Source organism: Lolium rigidum, chromosome 2 (assembly GCF_022539505.1).
Source record: "Lolium rigidum isolate FL_2022 chromosome 2, APGP_CSIRO_Lrig_0.1, whole genome shotgun sequence".
Taxonomy (NCBI): domain Eukaryota; kingdom Viridiplantae; phylum Streptophyta; class Magnoliopsida; order Poales; family Poaceae; genus Lolium; species Lolium rigidum.
Window position 1 is genome coordinate 27154578 of NC_061509.1, and position 19614 is coordinate 27174191.

General features: G+C 42.9%; 2 protein-coding genes across 2 annotated transcripts; both read right to left on the minus strand.

Annotated features, from left to right (window-relative positions):
• Window positions 1-5823: 5823 nt before the first annotated feature.
• LOC124689403 (NADPH-dependent diflavin oxidoreductase 1-like) lies at window positions 5824-10214 on the minus strand. Its single transcript, XM_047222943.1, has 11 exons — window positions 10059-10214; window positions 9889-9966; window positions 9696-9800; window positions 8953-9044; window positions 8530-8702; window positions 8353-8441; window positions 7691-7765; window positions 7487-7597; window positions 6983-7117; window positions 6716-6835; window positions 5824-6594 (listed from the first exon to the last, which is right to left on the minus strand). The coding sequence occupies exons 1-11, from the start codon at window positions 10212-10214 to the stop codon at window positions 5845-5847; spliced, it is 1884 nt and encodes a 627-aa protein (XP_047078899.1). The 3' UTR covers window positions 5824-5844.
• Window positions 10215-14427: 4213 nt separating this feature from the next.
• Window positions 14428-19476, minus strand: LOC124691474. The gene is made up of 14 exons (XM_047224751.1): window positions 19229-19476; window positions 17764-18454; window positions 17575-17689; window positions 17251-17371; window positions 16954-17052; window positions 16561-16860; window positions 16379-16486; window positions 15966-16037; window positions 15813-15899; window positions 15512-15583; window positions 15305-15394; window positions 15122-15229; window positions 14968-15036; window positions 14428-14878 (listed from the first exon to the last, which is right to left on the minus strand). Exons 1-14 carry the CDS (start codon window positions 19469-19471, stop codon window positions 14804-14806), a joined length of 2250 nt encoding a protein of 749 aa, XP_047080707.1. The 5' UTR covers window positions 19472-19476; the 3' UTR covers window positions 14428-14803.
• Window positions 19477-19614: the final 138 nt, after the last annotated feature.

The following is a 19614-nucleotide window of genomic DNA, read 5'->3' on the forward strand; positions in this document are numbered from 1 at the left end:
TTCACTCGGATCTCCCGTGAGCAACGCCACGAAGGCCTAGCCCACTTCCACTAAGGGATTTCCTCGAGGCGGAAACCGGGCCTTTACAAAGTTCTTGGGGCACACATCCACAACCAAATTGGAGGCTCCCAAATCTGTAACAATACAACAATCAACAACAACACATCAACAACAAATCAACTAGGGAACCAAATAGGAACACTAGCATGAGATCCCTCAAACAAGAGAGGGGAAATGAAGAACGCTTCGGTGAGGATGTAGATCGGTGTCTTCTCCTTCGAATCTCCAAAGATCAAGAGCTTTGGTTGGGGGAGGAAGGAGATCTTGTAAATCTTGAGTTTCTTGAGGTGGCTCTAATGGAGGTGGCTTGGCAGATTTCTTGTGTAATGATTGAGCAAGCAACCAAGGTAGAAGAAGGGGGGTATTTATACCTCCCCTCAAAATGAGCCGTTGCAGCTTCCGGGGGGCCGGATAATCCGGCCTAAGTAAGGGCCGGATAATCTGCCCTCCCCCCCACGGATAATCCGGCCTTCGAGACAAAACTGTGACATTATCTGGCCAAATGTCCGGCCCCATGCCATACTTGTTTTTCTTCCAGTCCTTAGCCAAAATCGAGGGGGCCGGATATTTCCAAAATATCCGGCCCGGCCAACTTTTTCTGATATCTTTTGACAGACGATCAAATCCAACACACATGAATAAATATCTATGTAATCCCTGTACCACTTAAACAAACATTAGAGTATCACATATATTGACATCAAACACACAAAACATAATGTGAGAGATGTTCTTTCACGCACCCTGCCTGTAGACAATGCGAAACTGCAACCCCATGAGTCTAGCCATCGCCTTGCGCTGCAAAGGAGACTGCAGTTCCTGTTTTTCCAAGAATGTGAAACTGCTATGATCAGTCTTGACAATAAACTCTCCGCGTTGCAGGTATGGTCTCCACCGTTCTACTACCATAATGAGAGCCAGAAATTCCTTCTCATAAATGGATAGTTGCTGATGCTGTTTAGTCAAAGGTCTTGCATGAGTACAGCGCCGATACCTGTGTCACACGCATCAGTTTCCACTGTGAACTGCTTTTGGAAATCTGGAAGCTGCAGAACATGTGTAGTTGACATGGCCTTTTTTAGAGCCTGAAAAGCCACAGTGGCATTGTCATCTCACAAACTTTCTGTAATACCCAGTTAATCCAAGAAATCCACGCAATTCAGTTACAGTTGTTGGTTGAGGCCAATCTTGCATAGCATGCGTCTTTCTGGGATCAGTAGCCACACCCTGTGCAGATATTATGTGTCCAAGGTACTCAAGTGTTGTACAAGCAAATGATCATTTGCTGGCTTTCACGTATAACTTTTCTTCTTGTAATAGTGTCAACACTTCTTTCAAATGTTCAACATGTGCGGACATATAGGACTCTAAACCAAAATGTCATCCATAAAAACCAACACTGATCGGCGTAAACACGGCCTGAGAACAGTGTTCATCACACACTGAAATGTTGCCGGTGCATTGCATAAGCCAAAGTGCATGACTCTGAATTGGTAGTGCCCTTGATGTGTTTTGAATGCCGTTTTGGGTTCATCAGCTGGAAGCATTCTTATCCGATGGTAACCAGCCCTGAGATCCAATTTGAAAAATATCTTTGCACCAGCAAGCTCATCTAGAAGTTCATCAATGATGGGCATTGGAAAAACATTCTTGAATGTAAGATCATTGAGGCGCCGATAGTCCACACAAAATCTCCAGGACCCATCTTTGTTTTGAACCAAAAGTACTGGAGAAGCAAAAGGCGACATGCTTGGGGTAATTATGTCAGCATCTAGCATTTCCCTAATTTGTCGCTCAATTTCATCTTTATGAGCTGGACTGTATCTATATGGCCTGACATTGAATGGAGAAGCATCTGCTTTGAGAGGTATAGTATGCTCATATTGCCGTGGTGGAGGTAATTCTATAGGTTCTGCAAAAACTGACTCAAATTGAGAGAGAAGAACTTGTATTTCTGGTGGATAGGTTGATGCTCCTTGCGGTATTACAGTGGGTTCAATATGGACCACGGCCGCTGCCCACACTTCATTTCCTTTATTCCATTTAGCAAATTGTTCAATAGGAATCTCCTTGAGACATGCTGCAGTAGCAGGTTGAACGCCGTGCAGGGTGATCTGCTGTCCTTGATAAGGGAATGAGATGAACTTTTTGTTCCAATCTGTAGTCATGGGACTGTGTGTTTTGAGCCAATCGATACCCAAGATGGCATCATATCCTCCCAGGTCAAGCACACGCATGGGTTTAGTGAATGTTGATCCTTGTGACCACCAAGACAAGGCAGGCACCAGCTTGTTAGTTGCCATATATTGACCATTCGCCACCTTCACTTTCACTTCGGGCACATCAATAGTGTCACACTGAATTCTGGCCAACATGTTGGAGCTGATGAAACTAGTACTGCTTCTGGAATCAACCAATATCAACATCACCTGGTTGCCCACAAGAGCTCTTAGGCGCAAGCAGTGAGAATCTTCAGAACCAACCAAAGCGTTCAAAGATACACTTAAGAGTTGTGCTTCTGCCAAGTCCCTTATTTCCATTATATTGAGGATTTCATCAGATAATATCACCGGATCCTCTTGTATTTCCAGAGCATTGGCAGTGGCCACCATTTTCTTGCCGCACTGATGAGTAGGGTCATAAGGTTCACCGCACTTGTAACATAGGTTGTGCAGCTTTCGACATTCTCTAAGCTGCCTCTCTTTCCAGAATTCTCCAGTAGCCCCTTTGTAAGCTGGTTTGGAGGCCTCAGTTTTTTATGTCTCGTTGCGGGGTTGATAAGGTGTTCGGTGGCCTTTGCTTTTATTTTCCTCTTGAACCTCTTGCTGAACTCGAGCCAACAGGTATGCACGTTCCAATGTTACAGGTACTTGTGACTCCACCGCTGCTCTGAGTTCTGGCTTCAATCCACGAATGAACTGAGCAATGAAAAATGGCTCATCATAATGAGGGTTGTGCATCGACACTTGATACATCATGATACATCAGAGACTGAAATTCACACTGATAGTCTTCAATAGTTGTCTGTTTCAAAGCCAGCAGGGTTTTCAAGCTTTTCCGTTGGTCATCCGCACCAAACTCAGACTCCACAGCCATGATGAATTGCGGCCATTGCCCCAGTGAGTGACGCTGCTTATAAGCTTGCAGCCACACAGCAGCATTCCCCTCCATGTGCAATATCGCAGTAGTGAGCCACAGAGTTGGGTTGATATTGAAAGCACGAAAATAATCATGACATTTGTCTCGCCAGATTCTCGGATGCGTACCGTCGAATCGAGGGAATGGCATCTTCGGCATCGGAATGCGTCCGCCTGGATCATGGTTGGGGGAAACTGTTCTACCGCCGCCACCGCCACCGAACCCAGCACTACCACCACTCCCTGCTCCAGCCGATGGTCCGCTCCCACCGCCACCTGGTCCACCACCACCACCACCCCCCGATCCACCGCCGCCCAGAAATCCAGCGCCGCCCGGATCGAGGTCCAGAGCCGTGAACACGCCCTTGTCCTTGTTCGCGGTGCTTGTCGACGCGCCCTTGATGATGATGGAATTGTCGCGCTCAGGATCCTCGCGCGACGCACTGCTTTCCCCGATCTTCAATTGGCGCAGAGCGCCTGTAGGATCCGTGTTGTGTCATCATGCTTGACGTTGCTCGCTGCGATCGCCTCCACTTGGTGGTCGAGTTGGGCGCGCATCTGCTGTTGCGCGGTATCCACTCCAGCCACCACGCCGTGGAGGAGATCCAGGCTCTGCTGGAGCTTGTCGATCGCCACCGTCGTCTCCGCGGCTGAGTCACCCATACCGTCGAGCACGTACTGGGTCTGCAACGACGGCTTGGCGGGAGCCGTGGTGTGCAGCTGCTAGATCGAGCGACCGGCGCGAGGATTTACTACGCCCGAGACGAAACCGATCGAGATCGATTCCGCTTAAGCACGGCCCGACGGCGGAATGACAACTCAAAATCTAGAGCGCAAAATCGCGAAGAACACCCGCACGAGCCACCAGCGAAACGCCCAAATCTGATACCAAATGTTCTATCCCCCTTGGCAGCGTGAGGATCCAACCACCTTGACGTGTCTTGCAAGGGAATAAAGAAGAAACATAAATGAAAACGAGAGAGAGAGAGAGGAGATTTCATCTTGGAATTCGTTTCTTCCAACTTGACTTGTCCAGATACAGGGCTTCGTCTTATAACATGGCGAGGCTCAACTCACACACGCCCGACACTGACAGAAGGGTACCCACACACACACACCAACTCAACCCAGGTGCCACCAACTACCGCACTTTGCTCCAAGGTGGCGCCACACACGGCTAAGGCGTGTCCTGGGACACGACATCTGTAGCCATGGTTTAATTTCGTTAGGCAGAATCCCTTTTGTCAAGGAAATAACCAAGCAAGATATCGGAAAGTGTCTTTGACACATGGACACCAATGCTCTCCTCACTTTTAGATTTTTGAAATTTTTAAAATCTCACGTTTCTGTATCTCAAAAAATTATAACGTTAAATATATAGATAGATATATACGGGTGGGGTGTATGCAAAAAAATCCTGTTAAAAATTACTTTGTATTTTGAACAATATAAAAACGACAACTTTAAATGGTAGTAAAATAGTATTACAGTAGTGTATCCTTTTATCAGAATTTCTTTTTGTATTTCCCAAAATTTAAAGTATTTTTACCTGGACTTTTTTGCATACACTTTTCATGAACATATCTATCTACATATTTAACATCATAATTTTTAAAAACATAAAAATATCAGATTTTGAAATTTTCAAAAAGCTGAAAGTGGAGGGAGCACTGATGCCCATGTGCACCAAATCCCTGTCGGCAAGATATGCACTGCTCATGTATTTCTTGGCTAATTCAGTTCTCACTGACGTGGAAACAGAGACTCCGTTCTGCAAACTCCGAGCTTTGTCAATGAAATTTCAGATGTATTCCGAGCTCATGTATTTCTTGGCTAATTCAGTTCTCATCGTCTAAGTTCAGACCCTTGCTACGATAAGGGCGAGGCGATATATGTCTGCATTCTGCATCAGCTAAAACATGGACACCTGACATTGAAAATGCATGACTTTTATTCTACAGTGTTATGGATTTTAAAAAAAATACTTTATCATGATGAGCATGTATTCTTGTTCATAGACTTCGGCAAGCAACACTCGGAGTTCAAGAACTTGCATGGATGGATGGATATATGGGTTAGCAAGTACTCAGAACAGGCAATTTAAGATTTAAGAGCCGAGGCACCAAATGCAAGATTTAAACCCAGCTTAACATTAAACTACTTATGCAAAAACAGTTCTCCCAACCGCAGCTGTTGTCTCCAAATCTATGATTCACTCACGTGCAAGCGAGGTAGGGATTGTGAGCTTTTCATCCCGGGAGTCTCTTCCTCTCCGATGAGATCGAGCTGAGAACAGGCTTCCATGTCTTAAAATAATCTCGTGAAAATTGGCTGCATGAAACCCTGAGGATCAGCTCACTCTATTTGTGCACATCAAAATTTTGTGCATTGTAGTTTCAGCCCTCCATTGTCCAGTGACGTTTCAACCATCACCTGCGAAGGAGTAGGCCAAAAATATCTGAGTAGCTGAAATTTTCAGTATACTTGCAGAGTCCGCTAGGTTCCATGTTGGAAGTTTATACCTCTTCGATTCCATACAGCGAGAGGGCCCTATACTTGTGACCAACTAAAGATGCCATATATACATGGTAAGTAACGTATGGCTTCCTCGAACTGATACTCCTTTCATGTTCAACATACATCCAAATTATGACCAGGTCTCGATGATAAACCTACCACCCATTTTCAGCTTCGTCAGCCATCCCTCAACATGTTTTTTTGGAAAACCACCCTGCTGGCAAACAACTTGTTCCAATGCAGCTGAAACATCAGCGGGCATTCTGGTAGAAGACCCAGCAACGTATATCATGGCCTCCTCGGAGCACAAGATGTTCAACACCCTCCCGGCCTGCTCTCTTATCTTGTCTTGTACATAGACCTTTTGAGGTTGATCCCTAGAAAAAGCAGCAAAGAAACCACCACCCTTTTTAAGGGACAGCACCCCCTGCTCCTGTGCATGACTTAACCAGAATTCCTTGTACAGAAAATCACTGTCCTGATTTCTACAGCCAAAGAAGAATAGAACAGGAGCAGTTGGTTCTGCCACACTCTGTGCAGCCCTTTCCTCCACGAATGCGCGGAACGGTGCACATCCTGTTCCTGGTCCAATAAGCACGAGAGGAATCGATGGCCGTGGAGGAGGCAGGGATCCTCGTTGTATCCAGCATGGTATAATGTTCTCTTCATCTGGACAGAGCCCTGCTAGCCATGTAGAGCAGAGACCCTGCCGTGTCCTCTTCAAAGGAGTATGCCACGATACAATACTAACAGTCAAGTGTATCTGGTTTGGATGGACTAATGGGGATGACGATATGGAGAAGGCTCTTTTCTTCAGTGGAGGCGTTAGTTGTACCAACCACTCAAAAGGCATGTGCACCGAGGGAAACTCCTGCAACACCTAAAAGGAGAACAAATTCATGACACTTTTGAAGAACAAACAGTTCAAGTCAAAGGACAACAGGCATGCTATGTACTGCAGGAACTTTGTTATTAAAATCAATGGCAAGGACAGTACTTACTTCCAGAACAGTCCGGTTCTCCTTCTGATTGTACGAGTACATGTCGTTTCTTCCTTCAGGAGAAGTAAAATACTGGAGTTTTTCCTTTTCATTTTCATTTGTAGCAAAATAGCTCATGACCTACAGAAGAACATTGGTGTCTTATGAGCATAGAGATGGCATGTTAGTCATATATAAACATCAGGTTTTCAGAGGCCAATGTAACATATCAAAGAACTATAAAATATGTGCATCAGATGAAGCATTCGGGCTAATTTTCCTTCTTGCCTCAAAGAAATATCGCCGAGGGGAAGCTGATGTAACATCCATTGTTAAAGCAACAAAGGTCTTTAGCTTGACGGGATCCATAAAACTGTTCATAGGTGAACCTTTGGAAAGTTTGTTCCCACCCTTTGCTTGAATCTGGGAAGAATTTTTTTTTTGTTTCCACTTAGGTTAGCAACATAACTGCAACAAGTTGACTAGTTGAGAAGATATACAACAAGATATAACCACATCTACATGTCCCTTTTAATGGATAAAGTCAAGAATCGTGCACTAATAGAGAAAAAAAAAGGTATACTGTCTAAACCAAGATAAACTGCTAGCTGCTAGACAAAAAATCCTGCTAAAGGCAGTTATATTTGATTTTCCAACAAAGGAATGTGCACATAGCTACTATTGTGGGCCGCGAAAGTGTTAAGAAACTAAAGCTACCTCTGTAGCAGAGAAACACACAGAAAGAAGAAACAAAAACTGAATCCAAAAAGCGACAAAAACAGATCCACATACCATTATGTAACATTCTGGATCCAACTTACAGCGTTTAATGAAATTATCAATAGCTGACGGATTCTGACTTGGTAGTATTTCTAGGACATCGCCAACTTGATAACTGATGGGCTAAAATGGAAAAAAGTAAACAATCTTTAGTTTCTTTCACATGTTCAGAAGATGGTTACAACCGAATATGATCATATGGATCAAAGAACATACAGAACATCGATCTTCCAATTCAAAGTGGCGGACATCTCTGTCAGAATTTCCCTTGGTCAAACATTGATTTGTTACCTAAAATGGTTAGCAGTATCATCAATGACAGAAACTAAGCGAAAAAATGGTACAACTAAATTATATTGCATCATTAATTTATTTTATAGTCACAATACCTACGAAGCATCCCCATAATGAACAATTACTCTCCCCAGCCTGAGTTTGTTACACCACAGCCCAGTTATTCTTTGTTCACGGAAATCCCAGCTATTATGTAGAAATTTGTTAATCCAGCATAAGGTGCCTCACGTGGTCATGCCCTCATCACCAGTCAACAGAAATTCTACCATGCAAGGGCGTGCATAATACTTCAAGGCCGTATAAAAATAGCCTACCGCCTACCAGTTAGGAAATCTACTTCTATGAAAATGAGTTCAAACCTTTCAGCCAGTGAAGAATTTGGTGGGTTACAGCAAATTAAAGTTCCTGACTCAGCGACCTAATACACAAGAGATAGGGTGATATCTTATATGTAAATGCAGAAGATTCCCTACAGATGGATGTATATCCACATGTAGAATTTCTTGTTAAGCTACACATTCATAAGGATAAATAAAAACTGTTTTCAACTATAAAGCTCTTACAGAGGGTGCAGAACAAAATACCATTTGTAACATGAATTGTGGTTCTCCTTCATTATGGCACTTTAGAGCAGGAGACATTGAGCGTGATCTCTCAATTAACATTTTGGGGTCTGGGGAAGATGACAGAGAGAATTTATAAGAAATATTAAGGGCCTTTACAGATTACTGGTAAACATTAGCAAAACTGAGACCTCCCACCTGAAATGGCAGCATCTTCTGGAGCAGAGTAATAGATGACTTCAACCATTGCATCCCCCAAAGTATTTAAATTAGGATGAGTGGCATCAGATATTCTTGGTAACAGTGGCGAATTTTTTTGATTCAGAGATTTCCACAAAGACTGCAACCATGGATCCAGAGCTCCTTCATATCTGGTATATAAAAAAAAAATTCAGTACTTCCTCCAATTCATATTACTAGACACATTTGAGTACTCCCTCTTCAGCAACCATGGAGTAGATAATTGATTTGGAACTCCCCGAAAAAGATGCTTTCCATCAAAATGTTAAAAACAATGTTTAAATGTAACCGAAAAATCATGTTATTTGACTTCTCAAGAGCCCACACATGAATATAAAAAATATATCAACTACAAAAGAAAAGAGGATAATAAAAGCATACCCTGAATTATCTTGATCATTTCCCAAGCCTTTTTGTATGATTCGATCTGCACCAAGATCAAAAAGCCTTTGATCGAGCATTATTGCAGGAAACTGCAGCGCAAACACAGCTCTAAAGAGGAAAATAGAAACAAGAAGCATGTACGATTTTGAAAAATCATAATAGTGATGATTGCAGAGTAATAATAATCTACTAGCCAAGATTTTCTTGAAAAGAAAATTAGCATAAAAACATGGCAATACGGCCGAGAAAGTAATGAGAAATCAGCATGGTTGGTCATGCAGCAAATATGCATGTTTTGGAACATAAAAAAAAGTTACTTCCTGATTGTGATGTAAAACTGGCTATTCCAATATGAACTTGTTATTTTGATGATGTTTCTACCTAAGCATTTGAATATGGCATAACTCTAGCAATGTTTGCAACATTTTCACAATCTGTGAAGTAACTGAAAAAACCTTTGACTAATGATAGGTAAGGCACAAACAAGTTGTATCTCCAAAATCATCCTTTGCATCTGCCACCAAAACAGATGAATAGAGTCTTGGTATAACCATATACTTCTTTTATAATCCTGCACACCATCACGTGTTGCTAGTACTTTGGAATGCCATATCAATAATTAATTCCCCAAAATTAACTAACTCCAGATCATTTCAACATATGAACCAAATGTTTGTATTAAAATTTATAAACAGCACATAGCGCAATAGCAGGCTGCAGAATCTAGTCTGAAGACTCACATTGTACTTCGCATAGCTTGAATCGCCGAGCCCAAACACAGCATAATGTAACCCTTCCAGCCACTGTGCACCCAGATGCTTTTTGCGAAGGTATTTCCAAAAATCCTGATCCGAAACCCAAACAAAAAATGTCGATCAGAAAAATCGGCACTCTAAGAACTACCAAACAAAAGAATTGTCTCAATCTCCCTACCTTCATGGGATCTGGGGGATCGCCTTGCCCCATGGTGGACACAATGAAGACCGCATACGTTTCACCTGGCAAGTAACTCTGCACAAACAAGTGGAAGTAGCAAGTGATGTTCATATGACATCACACGGATGGTTTTTCAGGGGTGGAGTTTTCTAGGGTTCCCAGCTTACGGGATTGAATCTATCCATGGAGAGGACGTCGACAGCTGGGCAGCCTCCGCGCTCAGCCTCTCGGCCTACACGTTCAGCAACGTCGATGGCGTTGCCAGTTTGCGATGCGTAGAGTACGACGAGGCGTCTGGCCAGCGGTGATGACGAGGGCGCCATGGAGAGGAGGTGCCTTGGGAGAACAAATGGAGTTTGGCCTACACGTTCCACATCCAGTCTATCAGACCCAGGCATAAATCATGTTTGACAGAGATACAAAGTAAGAAAGTTCATTATGTCTTTTTCAATGTCTAGTTCTATTGCAACAACTTCTACAAGGACAACCAACTCCAAATTTATCATCATCAAAAACACATTCAAAAGCACCAAGAAGGCCTGATTCATGTTGCGCACCCACTCTTGGGAATGAAAGTCATTACCATCCCATCCGATATACACATTCTACTAGGGTGTTCTACCAGCATGATTTAAATGCCAACAGAAAACTAAAAACAAACAAATAAGGTAAGAGAATTTTCTGCTTTGACTAATGAGTGATGATGCCTCGTATTTCATAAACTAGCCATTAGAGAAGTATAGGTTTTTGCCACAAATAGACAATGGGTATGTTGCAGAAATACCGTGTATACATGTTTTTATAATCACCGCAAACATACCCAAATACATAACTCGAATTAAATAAAGCATAATACAGTCGTTCAAAAACGGAAACAACCAAAGTTGGGTCACATTTCATCTTAATAAACTGGTAAAAAGGGAAGAAATCAGCACACAATCGTTTCATAAGAAAAATAACAGTGAATAAAAAACCATGAGAAAGATTACGTGCACTCTATCTTATATCTTAGCCAACAAATGCTCTAATATAATTCAGTGTCATAATTCAGGGACCATACTTTGGTAGCTTCAAAGGTATTAGACAGGGGGATCCTTTTGCTCCCTTCTTGTTCAACATGGGTACCAACAGTCTCTCCAAAATGATTGTCTTGAAATGGTTTGCTGAAAGGCTTGGCTGATAATTTGGTGGAACAGGGTGTGGCTATTCTTCAATATGCTGGATGACATGGAGGGAGCTAGAAACTTGAAATTGATGCTATATATTTTTGAATCTATGTCAGGCTTAAAAATTAACTTTGAGAAGAGTGAGACTGAATCTGTTTAATTTTCAAAAGTGGGAGTTGGCCTATTAATTATCTGGCCAGAAGACTGTGGCTGAAATGCATTTTATTGAAGAAAAAGTAAAAAAGAGTATGGGTGGTTGGATGGGTGGAGCTATGTCTATTGGAGGGAGACTGGTCAAAATTGATGCTTGCCTATCTAATATTGCAGTATACCAAATGTCCATGAGATTACTGCACAAGTCAACTGTTGAAGCAATCTCAAAACCCATTAGAGCTCTCTTTTGGGCTGGTGATGCCAATAAAAGAAAATACCACTTTGTCAAATGGAGATGGATTTGTAAGCCCAAATGCAAAGGAGCCTTAGGGATCAAGGATTTGTACAAATTCAATATAAGCTTGATGTGCAAGCGGTGGTGGAAATTGGAAAAAGAAGAGGGGCCTTGGCAAGAGTTCATGAGGAGAAAATATCTGGGAGATGCAGGGATTCAATGGGCTAGACACGGGAATGGTGACTCCCCCTTGTGGTCAGATATGCTTCATGTCAGGGATATATATTTGTGTGGCAGAAGAATGAAAGTGGGAAATGGTTGCAGAACTAGTTTCTGAGAAGATGTTTGGTGTGGACACTCACCACTTAAAGACAAATTCCTTGAGATTTATGATATTTGTAATGAACAAAAAATTTCTTTGGCTGCTGCTGCCCAGTTGGGCTGGAGACTGACCTTCACGAGATGGTTAACCACTGATCTATATGTGCAATGGGATGGGCTGGTGAATATTTTGAATCAGGTGACCCTATCTGATGAGGTGGACAAATCAGGCTGGAAATGGACTAAAATGGTCAATTTACAGTAAAAAGCTTGTACAAACAGCTGTGCAGGAATGGTCTGGATAGATCTTTCAAACACTTGTGGAAAAGTAAAATCCCATTGAAAATCAAAGTGTGGCATTGGCTGATCTGGCATAATGCCATAGCTAAAAAAGATAATTTGATGAAAAGGAACTGGACAGGGGATCCTCTTTGCCAATTCTGTTCCACACATGAAACCATTTTGCATCTTTTCTTTTCTTGCCCTGCAGCTAAGTATGTTTGGAGCTTGGTGAGGACGGCTGTGGGTGCTTCTACCCGTCCTAGATCATTTGCTCAGTACTTCTGGTGGATGCCACAGGTCTCCCATGTGAGTCGCAACGTTCAGATCGCCGGCATGGCAGCCATTTGCTGGGCGATTTGGAAAACGCGTAACAGTTCCTGTTTTGAGCGAAATTTTTAAAAAAATCCAGTTGATCTAATTTGTCTTGCTTTTGCCTTTATGAAATACTGGGCAGGTCTTCACCCGGAGGCTGACGCGGTGCAGCTCCGACAAGGCGCGGATGCCCTCCTCAACCTGGCCCTGGGTGCTGGAGTTGGTGATGGTGGAGGAAGCACAGCAATGGCTGGCACTCGTTGTCTGACCAACCAAGCTGGTGAAGACATGGAGACTGACGCACAAGATGCTGCTGATGATATGGAATCCTGATAACTATCTGGAACAAAGAAAATGGCTCTCTGTTCCGTTCGTCGTCTGTCGTGCTTTTGATCCAAAACTTGTCCTCTTTGTTGTTGCTGGGAAGGCACTTGCTCCCTCTATGAGCATGTTTGAGGTGGATGTGAACTTATGTTATAGTTTGGGTAGCCTGATTCTTTTTGATGTAAATATAACTGACGAAGAACGGCTGACGTTGTATTTTTGTTATCTCTAGTAATGAAAATTCGATCCCTGTGGGGAGTCGCTTGGAAAAAAAGTGTCATAACTCTGCAAACCAGCTTGCAGGAATAGGTCATCTAAAATAAAATAAAATAAAAGTTTGCATGAATAGGCCAAACAGGGAAAAGGAGGAATCGCCCTAAAATCAATCAGCAAAGAGGAGCGCAAAGAGAATGAAATTGGTGGAGGAAAGGTAACAGGATGAACAAATCTGCTAAAATTGGATGTGTACTGCTTGAGCCTCTAGGTAGGAGAGGATGCAAACCTGAACTGAACGCGGCGGTGTGCGGGCAGCCGGGGCCACGAGAGGGGAAGCAAGCTTGTTTTGACGGCCGCGAGGAAGGCTGCCAGAGAGAACGGAGGAAGAGGTCGACGGCGCCGCCAGAGGAGGAGAACCCGCTGTCTCTCGCCGGGAGAAGAAACTCAGAGCGGCGGCCGCGTTCTCGTCGCGCGGATTTCTTCTACTCTGAGTACAAAAAGAAAAACAAGGGACCCCTATTCATGGCTTTTCCGCTTGGGAATCCTATTCTCTAGCATAAGCCGGTTGCATCTAGTAATCGTAGGCCCCCGCTGATTCCGTGAAAGTAGGAATGCTCATAGCTGTATCCAATGATATGAGATAAACAAGTGTTCCACATTCTAAAGAATCACAAAAAACGACACTTCATACATCCATTTTATTTTCGTTTGGCTAAATTATTTTTCGTGATTATTTGACTACACAAGTTTGAGGTTCTGGCTCCCCCACCATGTCCGAGTAGATATCGGGAGTTGCTCCTTGAGATTCTCTAGGAAGATTATCTTTACGAATTGAAAGGTAGGCTTATTCATTGTACATTAAGATTGAATACAGATGGAATAAGGTTACTGCTGTGTTTTTGCTGAGCAGATTCCTCCAAAAAAACGCTAGGCTGGTTTTGCACTACTTGTTCGCTATGTTGTGAACTGTATAAACGAATTGTACTAGCCTTTCCACCAGTTAGGACTTGGAATAATGTTACTACTATGTTTCTAGCTTCATAACTATGCCGAGCAGATTCCTCCAGAAAAAATGTCACGCTGGTTTCGCACTACTTGTTCGCTATGTTTGTAAAGTGTATTAGTGGATTCTACCAGCTCTTTTTGTCAGTTTGAATTTTTGGTTGCGTTGATCAGTGCATGAAGATTGAGATGGTATTAGAGTCCAGGGATCTCAAGTTCATGTCTAGTCCCAGGGTCTCTTTATTCATACTTAGGTTTGCTTTTCTTCTTCTGTTCACGTCTTGGCTTTCTCTTCCCAGGGCCTCTTTATTTATACTTGTATTTGCCTTCTTCTATTCACGTATTGGCTTTCTCTTCTCCCTTCATGTGGCAGAAATGTGCTCGTTGAATTCAGATTACTAGACCTCCATTGCTCGATACATCGACCATGATCACCTTTATCCCAAAATTTTGAGCCAGTTACCCTGTGTATCCATGGCGTGAAAAGCAGCCCACTTGCATCCCATGGATGTATCAGCACTCCACTGACAAAAAGAACTCAACTCAACACACAATATTTGAGATTTAAGGGCTGAGACACATAATTTCAAAATTTAAACCCAACTTAGACAGTAAACTACGTTTAGATAACAGCTCTCCAACCACAGGTTCTGTCTCTCGGTTAATGATTCTCAGGTGTGTTGCCCCGTTCGGACCATGGAACCTCTATAGAAGTTTATACAAAGGAAAAAGACCCAGAGATTTACAAAGTGGTCGAAACCGACAGTCATCCAGTTGCCTTACTGTTCTACGGGAGTCTCTTCACCTCCGACAGGATCAAGTTAGCTATATAGGCTTTCAGACCTCAAAATGATCTCATGAAAATTGGCTTTGTGCAGTCCCAGCATGGAGGCCCCGATGATCAGCTCACTCTATTAGTGCACATCAAAATTGCCTCTTTCAGCCCTTCTTTGTCCAATGATGTCTCCACCATCACCTGCATAGGAGTAGACCAACACTACGTGAGCAACTGAAAGTTTCAGCACTCATGCTGATTCGGATAAGCTTAACATTAAAAGCTCGTACCTCTTGCACATTGTTTCCATACCGCGCAAGGACCTTATATTTGCGGCCAACCAAAGATGCCATGTATACCTGGTAAGTATTAGATGGCTTCAGTTCCAGGAACCAGACTGCATAACTGTGTGACCACTAAACATTTAAGTTTTATTCATCTCACCTGAAACGTTGGAGCTAATCCTGGGCTACGGAAGAACCTTCCTTTGTACACATCTTTAACTTGCTCAATGTTTTTCAGCTGCTCGATCAGGGAATCCACCTCAGGCCACTACAATACAGCAGCCTTAGTTTCAACACCCCTAACCATGAAATGATGCTCAATGAAAGATGAACTCATACATACCTCAAAGTCTGCCTGTGCAGGTTCAAGAGAACCATCAAGTGACTCTTCATCGCCAATGACTGGCTCCAAGGCCCCTACTGGCGGACTTGGCTGCATAGCATTGGAAAACAAGGACAGCAACACATGAGAAAAAAAGTATCTATAACCAGCAACTTAACGTTATGGAAAATACGAGAACAAGGGGGGTACTGCTGAACATCCCAGTACCTTTACATCTTTAAGTGACAAAAAGATGCGGCTATTGTTGAAATCCAGTTGAATAACTTTAGCATCAACAACCTGGAAGTGAAAATAGTTTTTTTGCATCATAAAATTATATAACATTATGAGCATTTTAGTGCTGCTAAGTTGAGTTGTTAAATAAGCGTGACCCATGTAACAAGTGAGGAAAACACATGGTTGTTCCAAGGGAGACATAGCTTCAGTATACAGAGGCAGCTTCAATAAATAAAACTTTAAAGAGAAAAAAGTTAAATAAAACAACTAATCACGACTACTAAAGTACTACCTGACCAATTCTGTATGAAACTGATGGATCTAAGGTCTCATCCCAGGACACTTCCCACTGCTGAATCAGTGCAGGAACTTCTTCAACCTTTGAAAAAACCAGTTAGCTGCTGAACTTGAAAAGAAAATCATCCAAGGCAAGAATGGGACCTACCTCAACAAATATCCCAAAGTAAACAAATCTCTTTATGGTGCATGTGACAATATCTCCAACATTAAGCCTAGCCTGCAAAATAAGAAATTAATTTGTATGGTTGTGTAGAAATAAAATTAGAATAACAAACACTGCCTTCACTCCAATAGGATACAAAACAATGACAAGTGACAAAGATCTATTTATTTCATCTCAAGGAATAATTCTATTGCCAACACTTAGTAGAAACAAATATTTGTTTGTTTTAAAGAAAAGGGTGCAGCTAAAGAACTAGGATGTGGATACAGGAGATTCAGTATATGTTTGCGTGTAAAACTTGACTCAAACAACCAAGACAACTGAACTTGACATGTTCAATTGGCTTCCGCAATATTACCATAAAAACTTAGGAATATAAATGAGAGAAGAAGTACCATCAGACTTTTCCTTTTCTGAATCAATTCATCACTTTCTTTTGGCCTCATAGAGAAAAATAGTCGCTTGGAATTCCTGTCAGCCAGGACAACTGATACTCGGAGCCTCTGCAAAACAATGGCATGTTACGAAAAGAATACACACGAGATTGAATGTTGGGACACAAGCACCAGAGTCATACTTGACCAATGAATGATGATAAGAACTTGGATTTCTCTTCGTCGTATGTTCGGAGAAGTTCTTCAAACTTCAGCCTAGACTGCAGAGTTCCTTGATCCTGATGAGCTACTTCTGAAACTGAGCTAGATTCTTCTTCTATGCTCCTATCATTAACCTCAGAACCTTCCTCCATGCTCATACTCTGCTTATACAATGAAGGATCACCACCCTTCCTTCTTAACCAAGTCTCAAAAGCTAAGTATTTCCATTTTGTAGCAAGATTACGATATGGTAAGAAACCTATCATTGAGTCGAGTGACACCTGGTACGAATTCATAACGAAGCTCAGACAAACATTAAACAGGAATAAATTTGATAGTAAAAATTGTTGATTCGAAAAGGACTAAGCACATACGACAAATCCCTTCGCACTGCAGTTAATCAGCTCCACCTCAACCCTTTCTCCAGTACTTGCATAATGCTCTAGCCTTGCCCAGTCACTCTCAGTGATGTCCTGTGTTAGTGATTCAGCAGCTCAGTATTCATATTTGCAAGAACTAAAAGGCTACTAGGGGGCCATCTCCTCCCAAAAAAAAAACTGCATTCACTCCAGTAAGTTCGATGGTTCATTCTGCAAGACTATAAGATCCTGAAGCTCTTATCGCAAAAAAAAAAAAATGTCCTGATGCTCAAATATCAGGAGTCGCATTACCTCCAATGTTGATGCTAAGACATTCCCTCCATCGTCAACAAAACTTTTTTTATCTTCATCACTATCAGCTTTTTTCCCAGCATCCACTTGTGATGGCAATGTTTCAACAGACAGGTCTTTCCTACAATGTAATAATTGCATGTTAGGTCGCCGGATGAATCAACATGGAGGAAAAGCACGACGACAATAGTACTTCACAAACACAAGAACAGGGATAAAAAATACAATATGAACTGGTGCAACTAGAGCTTCAACCAATCATTGGAAATCAAATGATGAAAATGTTTTATAAAAATATAACTGCAGTGTTGCATCAGAATGTACCTCGGTCTTCCTTGCAAGAAAGCTTGCATAGAGAAATTATTGCTGGTCACTGATTGGTTCTCCAGAGGAGAAGTGTCTACTTGTTGAATTAAACTTTCCTCAGATGGTTGTAGTCCTTGAGAATACTAACATAACATTAACACCATGGATGATAGAAAACTAATCATAGATCTCTTATGTCTCCCTTACCTGCCTCACGTTCATCAGTATCCTCTCCAGCGGCAATTGAGGCAGAGCCAGCAGAGGCAAGTGCAGCAGCAGTATCTTTTGTGGCCTCTGGCTTTTGAAGAAGAGAAATGTTGGATAAATCCTCATCCATATCTTTCCTCATTTTCAAGTTGACATCTGGTTTCGTCTTCAGCTCTGGTTCATCATCTTCACTCTGATGCACGGTGGGTTTGCGCAGGGTGACGTCCACATTATCCTCTGTTGAGGTGCTTCCATTCTCGCCTGACTCTGTTCCTGCAGCTAAACTCTCCTTGCTAGGCCAACTATCTTGCACCAGCTTTGCTTGTGCTCTTGGTTTGCTCCCCATTGGTCGCATCAAGGTCAAAGAAGGCTTATTTACCTTTACTTTGCTCACTGCTGGTCTTTGCAGAGCCAAAGGTGGCTCAACTCGCTTCGGTTTGCTTCCTACTGGCCGTAGCAAGCTCAAAGAAGCCTCATCTAGCTTTGGTTTGCTCAGTGCAGGCCTTGGAACACCCAGAGGTTGTTGGGCTTTCACTGGATTGCTGACTGCCTCTTCTGTGGTGGAAGCCTTGTCCTGCTTATTAGCTTCCATGAACTCCTTCAGAATAACATCCAACCTGTCCTTTTTGCTGGCAACTAGTTTATCCACATCAAGGGATGATGCATCCGGGTCCGACTTCTTCAGCAGTATCTGAAAGTGTAATTCAACAACGCGCAAGGCAAGGGTTCATGATTGCTGACAAGAATAAAACTAAGGAAACCATGTTTCCACAACGTAGCACCAATGCGTGATGCCAATTTGTTATATCATGTGGCAAGCAGGTTCGTGGTTAACACATCCTGAAATATAAGCAATATATTGGGATCTGTACTTGAAATCCCTCTACTTCCATACGTGCAAAACAAAACAGGAATACACCTAGCGTAATTACGTATTTGTGAAGAAAAGTAATTCACCTACTCACATAGTGTACTGCTAATTATAACTCCGAGTCCATGACGAGTAGCAACGGGGAACAGTCTCTGTTGCTAGAAAATTCGCAACCAGAATGGAACTATATATAATGTCTATTAAAAATGGAATATTTCAACCAACTAGTTTAGCATGATTGATATAAACTATTAAACCATGAGACGGAACTTAACGGAATATGGTACACACGCCAGCCATCCAGAATCAAACGCAGACGGATAACAGCACATGGGGCAGTATATTTTTACTGGATGTTGCAGTGGTTCAAAGTCATGACAGATGCAGCCAAGTTTCAGCGCAAACGTCATACTCGCAGTGATCATATAGCTATAAGTAGGACCAATGTGACATGGCATCTCGAACTGGAGTAGAAATTAATTTTGCATTCCAGTGTTCAGATAAGATAACATCTTAAAATCTTATCCACAGTTTTCTAAGGGTGAGATAACGTGCAGCAGGAAGAAATGGTGACATGAGAGGAGAGAGTTCCACCTTGGCGAGGGTGAGCTTGGGGTCCTCCCCGAGGAACCGCCCGAACTCGAGCTCCATCATGTCCCACTTGTCCAGCGGCGGCAGGTCCCCTCCGTCCCCGCCGCCGGCGCGCGGCGGCGGCGCGCGCACGAGGCGCACCAGCCCGGCCCCTCTGCTGCGGCGGCGGAGCGTGACGGCGGGTCTCACGGTGGCGCCGGCTCCCGCGAACACGCCGGCCGCGGGGGCGGCGGCGAAGGCTTCCATGGCCGGAGAGGTTTAGCGGAAGCGAGACGCGCGCGCGGTGGTGGTAACGGATAAACCTGTGGCCTTGGCCCTTCTTCTCTCCTGCGTGAATGACCGGATGCTTGCCACGTGGTGGCATATTGACCGTTTGATTGTAAATGCAT

What these genes read in the sequence shown, in the direction of transcription:
- LOC124689403 (XM_047222943.1), bottom strand. Translation starts at nt 10,214, where the DNA reads ATGGCGCCCTCGTCATCACCGCTGGCCAGACGCCTCGTCGTACTCTAC. An exon ending in AATGATCAAGATAATTCAGG is followed by an intron (nt 8,703 to 8,952) that starts GTATGCTTTTAT and finishes TTTATATACCAG; the next exon opens with ATATGAAGGAGCTCTGGATC. An exon ending in CTCGGCGATATTTCTTTGAG is followed by an intron (nt 6,836 to 6,982) that starts GCAAGAAGGAAA and finishes GTTCTTCTGTAG; the next exon opens with GTCATGAGCTATTTTGCTAC.
- LOC124691474 (XM_047224751.1), bottom strand. Translation starts at nt 19,471, where the DNA reads ATGGAAGCCTTCGCCGCCGCCCCCGCGGCCGGCGTGTTCGCGGGAGCC. An exon ending in GATTAGCTCCAACGTTTCAG is followed by an intron (nt 15,037 to 15,121) that starts GTGAGATGAATA and finishes AATACTTACCAG; the next exon opens with GTATACATGGCATCTTTGGT. An exon ending in ATGGAAACAATGTGCAAGAG is followed by an intron (nt 14,879 to 14,967) that starts GTACGAGCTTTT and finishes ACTCCTATGCAG; the next exon opens with GTGATGGTGGAGACATCATT.